This window comes from Heteronotia binoei, chromosome 4, assembly GCF_032191835.1.
Source record: "Heteronotia binoei isolate CCM8104 ecotype False Entrance Well chromosome 4, APGP_CSIRO_Hbin_v1, whole genome shotgun sequence".
In the NCBI taxonomy this organism is placed as follows: domain Eukaryota; kingdom Metazoa; phylum Chordata; class Lepidosauria; order Squamata; family Gekkonidae; genus Heteronotia; species Heteronotia binoei.
The window spans coordinates 19179084-19190875 of NC_083226.1; the positions used below are offsets into that span (position 1 = coordinate 19179084).

Below are 11792 nucleotides of genomic sequence, written 5' to 3' on the forward strand. Positions count from 1 at the left end.
GAGGAAGGACTAAAATCTCATAATGCATGTGTGAAAACCCTCAATGACAAAGAATGAAAGGAGCACCAAATGGTAAGACTTTAAAAAACAACAATTAATCATTACTATCGGAATGGTCGATTTGCTCTCTGTATTTTAGGATTGTTGCCATGCAGTGCGCAGAGACGGCGGGTCCATATGAGAGGAGGAAACCAGGACTCACATTAGAATCTGTGGGAACACCTACCTGTGAAATAATGCCAGTGGCACTGTATAGATATAAATCCCTCAGAGTCTCCACAGAGAGATTACAACTTAACCCAGTGAAAAGTTTCAGAGGCTTGTGAACAGCCAAACCGCTTGGTGATGAACCAGCTCTGTGCTCCCAACCAGACAGCAGAACGTGAGGCAAAATGGCAGGTGTTTGAACATTCCTACTTAGGGTTGTCCTGCCTGGCAGATGGATCACCACTGGAGGTGGCAGAGGGGATGAAAGGGCTTAGGGATGGCCAATGCAGACAGGCCAGTGAGATCAAGTCCCTCCGATCCTTGGACACACTCAATCTTACCACAGGAGGGTTCATCCATGTCGAAGACACAGGGTGGATTGTCGAGAGGAGGGCCCCCCTTCTTCCAATGGATGGGCCCAGTCCAGTTGATCCACTTCTCTGATCCCATGTAATGACCCACCACCTGTGGGAGGAAGGGGCAGGATTCAGATCACAGACCCAAGAGGCACCTTCCTCCATGTCTCCTGGAAATTCCCAGAATCCCATTCATATAGAGAGGCCTGGAGGCCCAGGTATTTCACCTCCCACCACACTCAGGTCCTTCATTGGCACTCAAGGATCTTCAATGCCTTTTTGGTTCATACCAGCCCATTCAGAGACCCAGGGGGGCTGCTTGGGGACACTCCTCCACCCAACATTGCTGACACCTTCCTCCCCCCATACACACACCTGGTATTCTCCAGTCTCCACATCCTTCATGGCCCACAGGTCAAAATCCGTCTCTCGCTCATAGTTGCTGTTGAGGCTCACCATCCCAGTGACACCTAGAGGGGTGGAGGCAGGGAGGGAGAAGTATATCCTTTCTATGTGGCCATCAGCATCAGTTGTCACTCATGAACCATGGCTGAGTTTGCCTCTTGGATATGCTCTGGGGCACTTCCCCTCTAAAGTCAGCCCCCTCTGCCGCCCCTCTTCAGCTTCCTCATGGCTCATTCTACCTCAGCCCAGGGCATCCAGTTGGTGCCTTCCCACAAGCCCCTGCTCCAGCTCAACAAGCTCTCCACCCTCCACCCCCTGCCACTCTTTTCCCTCTACCAAACCTCCAATACCCTGGAATTTCTGGCCCCTCATCTTTTCCAGGATGCGGCTGGTATTCTCCTTGTGTCCACCTTCCTGCACAGTTTCACTCACGGCCTTGAGATACATTAGCAGTACATCATGGAAGCAGCCGGCCACCAGGGTCCCCTGCCAGAGTGGGACAGAGAGAGTGAGAGAAACATTGTGGAACTATCCTGTTTTCCCCGCTCCACTAAGAGTCACTGCCTTGGACTTGAAGATCATCACCAGGGACAATCTAGACACAGATTTTATTTATTTCTGCTATCGGAGCCATGAAATGTGCCACAAGGTAGCCCCCGATGGTCAAGCTCAAAGGTCTGGGAGTCAGAGGGTTCCTGAATATCTCCAGACCAGCAGCTACTCCTTGACTGGGGCAGGGGTCAGATGCTGGGAATCAAGAGGTTTCTCTTTGAGGAGGTCTGCTGACCACCATGCCTTAGGCAAGCTTAGATCTCGCAGCCCACCTGTGAAACAAGGCCTGGGATTCACCCTCCTTCAACAGAGGAGACTCCTGGACCGCAACATCCAGTTGGGTGACAGATCAAGGGGGGGTAGGGAGACCAGTCCAGACCTGGGTGACAAGAGGCAAGCCTTGAAGCACACAAGGAAGGTAGAACATGGGGGCAGTGAATGCTGGGTGTGATGAGTGAACATTGGCGGAAGGAAGTAGCCACCCACAAGGCTGAAACACACAGCACAGGGAGCACAACTGAACACATTCAGAACAGTAATCAAGAAAGTCAGGTGGGAAGAGGCAACAAAAACTAACAGAAAGGTCACTGCAAACTCCCTGCATGATCAAGGGCTAATTGTGACCTGGATCCATCAAGCCAGCCCTCATGATACACCTGCAAAGCCAACCCACAGCTTCCTTCTTCAACCCCAAATGTGCGGACTCTCCTGGGTCATTTCTCACAATAGGAGATTCTTGAGGCCACTGTGAAAAATGATTTGGCACCCAGGCCTGGTGCTAGGGGTTCTGGCACCTCTAGGCTGAGGCCCATTCCCCTGCCAAAGCGTGCACAGCCTGATGACATCACCAGAAGTGACGTCATCGGGCTGCATACACTACACATGAGCGCTCGGCTTGGCCCTCCCCTGAAGCAGGGGCGGGCCACTTTGCAGCCCACGGGAAGCATCTTTGGGCAGGGGGAGGTAGGCACCGGGAGGCGGGGGGCAGCCAGTGGGGGGGAGGTGGTGGTGGGGAGGCGGCAGGGAAGGGGAGGTAGCGGACAGTGGCAAGGGGAGGTGGCAGATGGAGGTGGGCGGCAGCAGGCACAAGGAGGTGGCAGTGGGCACAGGGAGGTGGCAGACAGCGGGTGCGGGGAGGAGGCAAACGGTGGCAGGCGTTGGGAGGTGGTGATGAGCATGGGGAGACAGACGGCAGAGGGGGCGGGGAGGCAGATGGCAGCAGGCGTGGGGAGAGGGGGCCCTGTTGGCACCAGAATGCTATCTGATCTCTCTCATCTAACTTCTCACAAAGGGTCCTGACCATTCCATAATAACAGAGCATAGAAGAAGGTTTGCAAACAGGGGTGTGTGGATTTACCAGGGAGTCATTCACTACCAGACCAAAGTCTCTCTGGGCACGCAGGATCAGCTGGCTCTGGAAACGCCGGTATTCGGGGGTTTGGGGCTCATGGGGAGTGACCACCAGCACCGTCTGCAATCAGAGAAAGAGGTCAAGGGAGCTCCAGCTGGTTGGGACTCGTTTGGAACTTCCAGGGCAGGTAGCTCAGAAGACACACCAGCAGGTCAGCCAGGCCCGGGTTCTTCCAGGGCTGGTCTCCTCCAAGATGGAAAAGATTCCCCTGCCCTCCCTCACCTCCCTCTGGGTCGAGCCATTCTGATAAGAAATTCTTGCTTCTACACACAAAACAGAGGTCAGAGTCTCCACAGGGCTTTATCCTGGCCTCTGTAATCCCTAATGCAGGACTGCACAGAAAGCCAAAAACAAACCATCTCTTTCCCTGCTGAAGGAGGCCTTTCCCAACACCCCTTCCAAGGACCCGGCCAAGGCAGACCCCCAAGAGGGCCCAATCTGCAGGTCCCCCTCCTTCACTAGATGGGCTATGGCTCAGTCCAGAGCAGCCCAGAGGCAAACTTCTCTTCCCTGCATGTTGAGGCAAAAAGTCTGTCTGCGGAGACTCATAAGCGGAAAGATTTCTGCATCTGCCCAGAATCACTGCAGGATTCAACATATTAAACTCTGGCCCTCCACCAATCCCACCAGGCCGTTAGGCTTGCGCTGCAACACATACAGGGAAGGAAGTGTCCTTTGAGGTGATTCCACCACCTATCCTCAGTTCTCTAGTTTCCCTCCTTCCCTCCCTCCCTGGACTTACCTGGAAGGCCTCTCGGAGGCCTCCTGCATCTTGGCTCTCCTTGCTCTGCCAGGGCTTGGCTGCCTCACGATGCCCCTCAGCTCTCAGGCTTTCCCCCCAAATGTCCACATACAGGAAGACGTAGTCACCGGTGGTCATGTTCTGAGCCTGCGCCATGTGCATGACCTCCTGCAGCATTTCCAGGAACCCAAAGATATAGACCACTAAGGAGAAATCAGACCAACCAGAGAAGTATGTCAGACAGAGCAAGGAATGGAGGGCAGGCAGTGAGGGGCAATGTGCCATGCATGAAGCGCTAGGCTTGACTTAAGATGCTCTGCATTATCTGGTTCTTTGGCTCTTAATCACACAGACATTTTAGAGCCGTCTCCCCTCCCCAGTCCTGGCCGCCAGTTCCCATCCATGTCCTCCCCACCCCCATCAATTCACAAGCCCATTCTCCCAAACTGCACTTTAAAACACATGGACCCTGCAATTTATGGTGCTACAATGGGAAATATTCTTGATACTTTTACGAGGACTTTAGTGAAATTCACTGTAAAATTATAGATCTCAATGTCCATTGATTGAGCCTGAGATAACAAAGATCCGGTGCTTAATGGCACCACCATTGCGACAAAATACCCCCAAAACTCATGGCCTCCAGGCAGAAATCTTCATGCCTTCTCATGATATTTACATCAAACCCACAGAAAGTGTACAGATCCCACTGATGTCCACAAACTGCACAATAAAAAACATGTATCCAATTCTTTGCCAGTGCCGTGGTGGAAAAACTTGGATTTCAGGGACTCCTGGGCAGTGTTCCCTCTAAGCTGAGTTAGTGTGAGCTAGCTCACGGTGTTTTAGCCTCTGGCTCACACATTTTTGGCTTCGCTCAGGAAAAATAGCCCAGAGCAAACTGATTTATGCAGTAGCTCACAGCTTTAATAACAGCATCTCATGAAGTAGGATGCTTGCTCACAAGACTCGGCAGCTTAGAGAGAGCATTGGTCCTGGGTGCTGATAGTTTTCATGTGGAGTCCACCCAAAGCCTCTGTAAAAGCACATGTATTAACAATATCTATGCTTGACACCAGAGAAAATGTGGATCCAGCACTTTGCAGCAGTTCCACGGTAGAAAAATGTGGATCCCAGATGCAGATCCTCAAGAGCTTTCGTGCTTTTTCATGGGTTGCTGCTTTCCCTAGGGGCTGTCATTCCAATCTGATGCCTGTTATTCCAGTCCCGGAATATCCCTGGATAGGAAAAACATATGGAGCAGAGGTCCAACAGTAGCTATTAGCAACACCATATTGATGGAACTCTCTGTATGGGGCACTGATGCTTTGTATTCTTGGTGCTTGGGGGGGGGGCAGTAGTAGGGCTTTTATTGTCCTGATTGACCTCCTGATGGCACCTGGGTTTTTGGGCCACTGTATGACCCAGAGTGTTGGACTGGATGGGCCATTGGCCTGATTCAACATGGCTTCTCTTATGTCCTTTTATGTTCCTGCCACCCGAAGGGCCTGTCATTCCACTCTGGAGCCTCGCATTCCAATCCCAGAGCACTTTTGCTGCTTCCCCCCCAGGGGCTGTCAATCCACTCCCAGAAGTTACCCACTAGTCCTGCTACTCCCTCTGCAATGCGCTCTCCTCCTCACCCATTGGCCATCCTTACCCCGGGCAGTCCCTTCCCGCAAGGATGGCTTGAGGAAGCGCACAGGATGCAATGTCCCAGCAGTCCAGGGGGCAGGGAGTGGGCAAAGTAGGCAGTCGCCTAGGGCGCCATCTGGCCTAGGGGCATCACTGGGCACCCCCTCCCTGATGCAGGACTCTGGCTCCTGACCACTGCCCCGTTGTCCTCTCCCATCACCACGCTGCCCTCAACAAAGCCAAGCCACCCCCCTCTCCCCGATGTGTGACTTGGCCTCCCACCTCGTCCTATCCTGCCACCCTCCTTCCTGACATGGCTGGCAAGCACTTCTTCTCACATTTTTTTATATAACATCACTTTTTTTTGAAAAAAAAATTAAAAATCAGTAAATTAAAAATGTGAAAAGTTTCAAGTTTGGCGCTCTTCAATTTCCCTATATTTTTTAACAATGGGGGGGGGGCGCTAGTGGATGATTTGCCTAGGGCAGGGGTGGCCAACGGTAGCTCTCCAGATGTTTTTTGACTACAACTCCCATTGGTCATGCTGGCTGGCAAAAAACATCTGGAGAGCTACCATTGGCCACCCCTGCCTAGTGCACCGCCAGAAAGCCTAGCACCGGCCCTGGACCCCGGGGATAGCAGCAAGCCAAACTCTCAAGACTGGGCCGGGATGGCTTTGGAGGGGAGGCTTGGCGGGTGTTGTGAGCCGAATAACCGTCGGTCCCGCCTGGCCCTACTCACCTCGCCCATTGGCCTGGATAAACGTGACCGTCTGGTCTGGCTGCTGATATTGGTAGAGGCGGGCCGTGAAGTTGGGGGTGTCCGCCAGCTCCTCCTCCAAGCTCCACAAGTCGGGATTGGAATCTGGCCAGTAATCTCTCTCGGCACTGAAGACAAAGGCGGCCCGGGAGGTCCAGTTGAAGTGCCCCAGCAGCTGGGCCAGGAAGGCGCTGAGGTTGGGCCCCGTCGGGCCGGCGTACACCGTCTTGATGGACTCGCTACTCTTCTGGTAGACCCCCGCTCGAAGCAGCGGCAGGCTCCCCAGCAGGAGATAGTATGAGAAGCTTTCTAAGGGGCAGCCCACCCCGAGCAACACATCGGGCACGTGGGAGCGCAACCGACTTATGGCCGAGTAGGGGGTCACTTTGGATTGGCAGTCGCCTTTCTCGTCGTCCTCCTCGTTGGCGGCGAAGGCGAGGCGGACGCTGCGGAGGCCTTGGCGGCTCAGCAGGGGCTGCAGCGCCTCCCGGGCCAGGCTCAGGGCGGGTTGGACGCGCGGCCAGGCCCAGGGGTAGCGCACGTTGCGCTCGGGCAGCAGCACCCCCAGCCTCACCACCGTCCCGGCGACGCGGGCGTTGGCGAACAAGGCCCGGGCAGCGGAGGAGGGCGCCCCCAGCACGATCATCACCAGCAGGGCCCCGAGGAGCGGCGGCAGAGGAGGCGCGGCCATGGACGGGGCGGGCGAGGAGCTCCGGGCGGCAGAAGCCAGAGAGAGCCAGGCTGCGGGTCTGGCGCGCTGCGCTCCCTCGGAAAAGGCACCCCTGCCGCGGCCCTCCCTCCGGGCGGGATGAGGGGAAGTGGGGAGGGGTGGGCCTTCCCTCTGTGCTGTCCTGTGCTGCGCCTGGCCCAGGCAGGAGTCAGAGAGCCGAGGGGCTCTTACACCGCTCAGTCCTCCCTCTTCTCCCCGGGGCCTGCCGAGGATTCCTGCGGTTGTCACAAAGGAACAACCCCAAACCCAACATCACTGGCAGCACCAGGCAAGTGGGGTGGCCGGGCCTTCCAGATGCCCCCCCCCACCCCGTGTCAGAAATGAAGCATTAACCCCCCCCCCCAATTTTATCCTCAGATCACCTACCACAACCATGATCTGCGACTGGATCTCCCCTCCCCCACCCCCCACTTTGACAAGTGTGGGGAGGTGGAGCAGACTCCATGGCGCAGGATTTCCCCACCCCCAAAACAAGCGAATGCCTCCCCCAGTGCACTGGGGGTTTCCAACAGGAATTGATAAAGAGGCTCAAGGGGATGACATCTCAGTCTGAATAAGAAGCCCACCCAAGCCTGGACCACCCCACTAGAAGAAGAAGAAGAAGATATTGGATTTATATCCCGCCCTCCACTCCGAAGAGTCTCAGAGCGGCTCACAATCTCCTTTACCTTCCTCCCCCACAACAAACACCCTGTGAGGTGGGTGGGGCTGGAGAGGGCTCTCCCAGCAGCTGCCCTTTCAAGGACAACCTCTGCCAGAGCTATGGCTGACCCAAGGCCATTCCAGCAGGTGCAAGTGGAGGAGTGGGGAATCAAACCCGGTTCTCCCAGATAAGAGTCCGCACACTTAACCACTACACCAAACTGGCTCTCACTAGTTTGAGCTTCGACGTCTGTTGACATTTATTTTATGATTGTATTGGATTACTCAGCATATGGAGAATATTTTATATGTATGGTTGATTTATATTTTAATAAGCATTTTGATTTTTTTTTTAAAGGAAAGAAATCCATCCAAGCCTGGATCACCCAAGAGACTCACATTCCGTTTTTATGCTCAGATTGGTCCATTCTCAAAGGTTCTGGGTGTTTCTGGGTCTTTTACCACCTACTACTGGGTCTAGGACCTGAGACCTTCTTCCTACCAAGCAGAAGCTCTACTGTGGAGCCACAGCCCCTTTTATCCACCGCTTTGCAATCTCCAAGATGGCTTACAGATGATTAATACAAGGGAGGAAAAAAAACCCCAATATGCAGTACAAGCTGTGAGCCATGGTGGCTTTCAGGTTCAGAGGCTGAAGACTTCTGACTGACAAGATACCTGGGGAAAATCCTAAGGGCAGGGGGCTGTTGTCTTCCAGCCCTCCTTTGGGGCATCTAACTGGGTACTGCCAGAAATCAGCCCCCATGCCTCAGGCAAGGTTAGGAGTTGCATTCCCCTTCCCCAAGAAATGGGGGGTTCTGGACTACTTCAGGGACTGGACCATTTCAGGCATCCAGTCACTCAACTGTCACAATGGCTGTTTTTTCAGAGTCCAGAACACTCAGTCACCCAAGTGAAGGCATTCACTCTCCCCAACCTTGGTGTCTTCCCACCCAACCAAGTCAGTCTTTTTCTGTAGGGGAATCAATCAGATTTCAGCTTTTAATCTCCTCCCCCCTCCCTGCAGCCTCTACCTAGGAAAAATACAGTCTTTCTCCTCAGGGTGGACTAAAGCAACTTACATCATTCTCCTCTTCCCCTTTTGATCTGCACAACAAACCTGTGAGGTGAGTTAGGTTGAAAATATGTGAGTGATCTGAAATCACAGTGCGGACCAAAGCAGGAGGGAAGTGAACTCAGTGTCATGGGTGCTGGGGACCCTGCAGAAGAAGCCGAGCCTGCAGAGCCTGCAGAAGGAACTGTGCCCCTGCCACCTGCACCAGTGCCCCTGCCTCCTGCTGAAGAAGATCCAAGCCCCCCTGCCTCGCCCTCTCGGGTGGCTCGTGTGCGTGACCGCCTTCGTCGGGACCTCAGGGATCGGAGGAGGGCGGCACGCTCACAAGCAAGACACTCCCTGAGCCCTGAGTGTTGAAAGGATTCTGGCCCTTCTAAGTGTGAGGATGCTTAAGTTTCGGCAGGATCCTGGCTGCTGCTCTGAGACAGCAATTAGCCCAAATGAGCAACAGGCAGCAGAGGGCTATATAGCTGTGGGCTTTGGGAGGAGGCTTTGTGGAAGCAACTAGTCACATACCTGACATCCTAGCATCCACTCCGGCTCTTGACTTTGGCTTTTGGATTCCTGACTTTGGCTTGGACCTCTGGACCCCCTGACTTCGGCTTCGGAACCGCTGACCTGTGATACCTGGATTACAATTCTGTTTTGGCGCCTTAGACCCACCTTGCTCACCAGTTGCAGACCCTGGACCGCCCCTGGACTTTGCCTGACTCAGCCCCAGCGCGTGACACTCAGCGGGGTATAATGATACAGGATCCACCCTGCAAAGCAGCCATTTTCTCCATTGGCAACAATGGTTCCCAGGAGGAAATGGCTGGTTTGGAGAGTGGAGTCTATGGCATTGTACCTGTCTGAGGTCCCATCCCTCTTCAAACCCCATCCTCTCCAGGCTCCACCTCTCAAATCTCCAGGAATCTACCAAACTGGAGTTGACAACTCTCTTTCCCAGCATCAGTACCAATCAGCCAGGCTTAGTATAGCCAACCTCCAGGTAGACCCTGAAGATGTCCTGGGATCACAACTGAACTCCAGAGAACAGATCTCTCTCCCCCTGGAGAAAATAACTGCATTGGAGGGTGGAAGCTATGGCATTATATTCAGCTGAGTCCTCTCCCTTTACTGACAGAACCAAGGTTGGTTGCCTAGAAACAGTTACTGGCTACCAGCTTCCCCAGTGGCTCAATCCTCATCTGTCCTGGGAATGGCAATGGGCAGGGGAGAGGAGCAGACGCAGCCAATGGCATGCAATTTCCCTTGAATGCTGGTTGAGCCAATGGCTAATGTGCAACACATCACAGGCCAATGGAAGAGCCATAAAATGCTACTATAATTCTCCAGACAGACTGGTCACAGTTGCTCAATCTCAGTGGAGAGCACCCGCAACCCTCCAGCCCCAGGACAGACAGATTAAGTCACTGCTTCACAGAGAAGAGAAAGAAAGCCTTCTCCCAATTGGTTGAGGGGGGGAGGAGGAGAGAAAGATCCAGAGAAAGCCTTCCCACAATTGGCTGAGGGCTCCTCCCTCTCCTCCTCTGAAAGGGAAACAGCCAGAGATGGGGGGGGGGGGGCGGAATGGCATTCTGTGGCAGCAGACCAGATACAGAGGGGGAGAGAGGGAAAGTGAGATAGAGATGGATGGATGGATGATAGATAGATAGATAGATAGATAGATAGATAGATAGATAGATAGATAGATAGATAGATAGATAGATAGATAGATAGATAGATGATAGATGATTGATAGATGATAGATGGATGGATGGATGGATGGATGGATGGATGGGAGAGAGAGAGATGATATCCTGTGCTTAAGATGAACAATATTACCAGAGATAGTGTTGGTCTGAAAGGTATTACTAAAAAGCCTTTGAGAGAGAACTCATTGGGGCCAGTCCTGACTAAGGCTGCTAGTTCCAGGTTGGTGGGAAATTTCTGGAGATTTTTTGGTGGAGTTTGAGAAGGGCAGGGTTTGGTAAGGGGAGAGGCCTCAGCTGAATATAATGCCACAGAGTCCACCCTTCAAAGCAGTTATTTTCTCCAGGGGGAGAGAAATCTGTTGTCTGGAGTTCAGTTGTGATACCTGGAGGTCTTCAGGCCCACCTGGAGGTTGGCTACCCTAGGCCTGGTGGATTGCTACTGTTCAGCAGCAGCCCCCCTATGACAGCCAGCATGGCATAAGAGTTAGGGCTTCAGAGTGGGGTCTGCCAGACCCAGGTTCTTGCTGAGGAAGCTGACTGGGTGACTTTGGATCAGTTGCAGACTTTCCACCTAACCTATCTCACAGGGATGTTGTGCAGATCAAAGGGAGGGGAGGAGAATGATGCAGGTTGCTAGGTAACATCAGAAAAGGGAGAGGCTGCTAGGGACACAAAACCTAAAATGTGAGTTATACTACTGCTGGGAGTAAAATAAGAGACAGGGCAGATGGGATCCTCATGGTGATACCCTATTTTCTCCTCACCACAATCCTGTAAAGTAGGTTAGGCTGAGAATGACTGACTCAAGCTTCATGACCAATCTAGGCATCAGAGCCCAGGTTGCCCTGAGTGAATCTTGGAAAAGAGCCCCTGAGGTCCTCTAATCCTTCCGTCACTTGATTAAATATCAAGCAGCCTCATTCCAGGCAGTAGGGAAGGAGGTCTACAAACAGAGACTGAAATAATCAAAACTCAGGAGGAGGAAGGGGTGTCAGAAGATGTCCTGCGACCATTGATAGAGGTATGCTTGGGCAGAGCTCTCAAGAGGTGTTGGGAGGTATCACTGAAAACCCCAGTCTACTTTTCTGGAAGGGTTCCGGGGAGACCAATTCATAGGGGCCATGAGGTTTAAATGGTTAATTGAGGCTCCGTGACTAACACACTGTAAAACCATGGCTAAGCTTAACACTTGATCAATTATAAAAAGCAAGGAACATCTTATCACGTCTTCACTTTATCATTCAGTTAGTTTCATCCTGTTTTGAACTCTACTGTCCCTCGTTTCTAGATAAACTGTTTTTATCAGTAAAACCGGTGGAGCTCTGCAGCACTGCTGGTTGCTATCTTTACCCAGTAGGGTGATCAAGAATGCAGATTAACACGCACATCTTGCTCCCCTTCCCCCAGCATCCATCTGGTTTCCCCAACTTGTTCTGGTGACACGGCAAGCTGCTGTGGCTCCCTGGCTGTGGGTCTATGGAGCCTCTTGGGAGAAAGGAGATATCCTGACACTGACCTTGAACACTGTAGCTGAGCTGAGCATCCAAGGATACTCCTTTTGTATCTGTCTCCCGCACCTCT

The 11792-nt window shown here is 52.9% G+C and overlaps 1 protein-coding gene across 1 annotated transcript; it reads right to left on the reverse strand.

Annotated features, from left to right (window-relative positions):
* Nucleotides 1–362: 362 nt before the first annotated feature.
* On the reverse strand, nucleotides 363–6758 carry LOC132570038 (atrial natriuretic peptide receptor 2-like). The gene is made up of 6 exons (XM_060236479.1): nucleotides 6050–6758; nucleotides 3674–3876; nucleotides 2878–2991; nucleotides 1319–1454; nucleotides 939–1033; nucleotides 363–672 (listed from the first exon to the last, which is right to left on the reverse strand). The coding sequence occupies exons 1-6, from the start codon at nucleotides 6756–6758 to the stop codon at nucleotides 445–447; spliced, it is 1485 nt and encodes a 494-aa protein (XP_060092462.1). The 3' UTR covers nucleotides 363–444.
* Nucleotides 6759–11792: the final 5034 nt, after the last annotated feature.

Excerpts from the sequence above, each read along its gene's own strand:
- LOC132570038 (XM_060236479.1), bottom strand. The coding sequence starts at position 6,758 with ATGGCCGCGCCTCCTCTGCCGCCGCTCCTCGGGGCCCTGCTGGTGATG. Across the intron at positions 1,455-2,877 it reads TGGTAGTGAATGACTCCCTG|GGGACCCTGGTGGCCGGCTG; the intron begins GTAAATCCACAC and ends CCACTCTGGCAG. Across the intron at positions 673-938 it reads TGGAGACTGGAGAATACCAG|GTGGTGGGTCATTACATGGG; the intron begins GTGTGTGTATGG and ends TTCCTCCCACAG.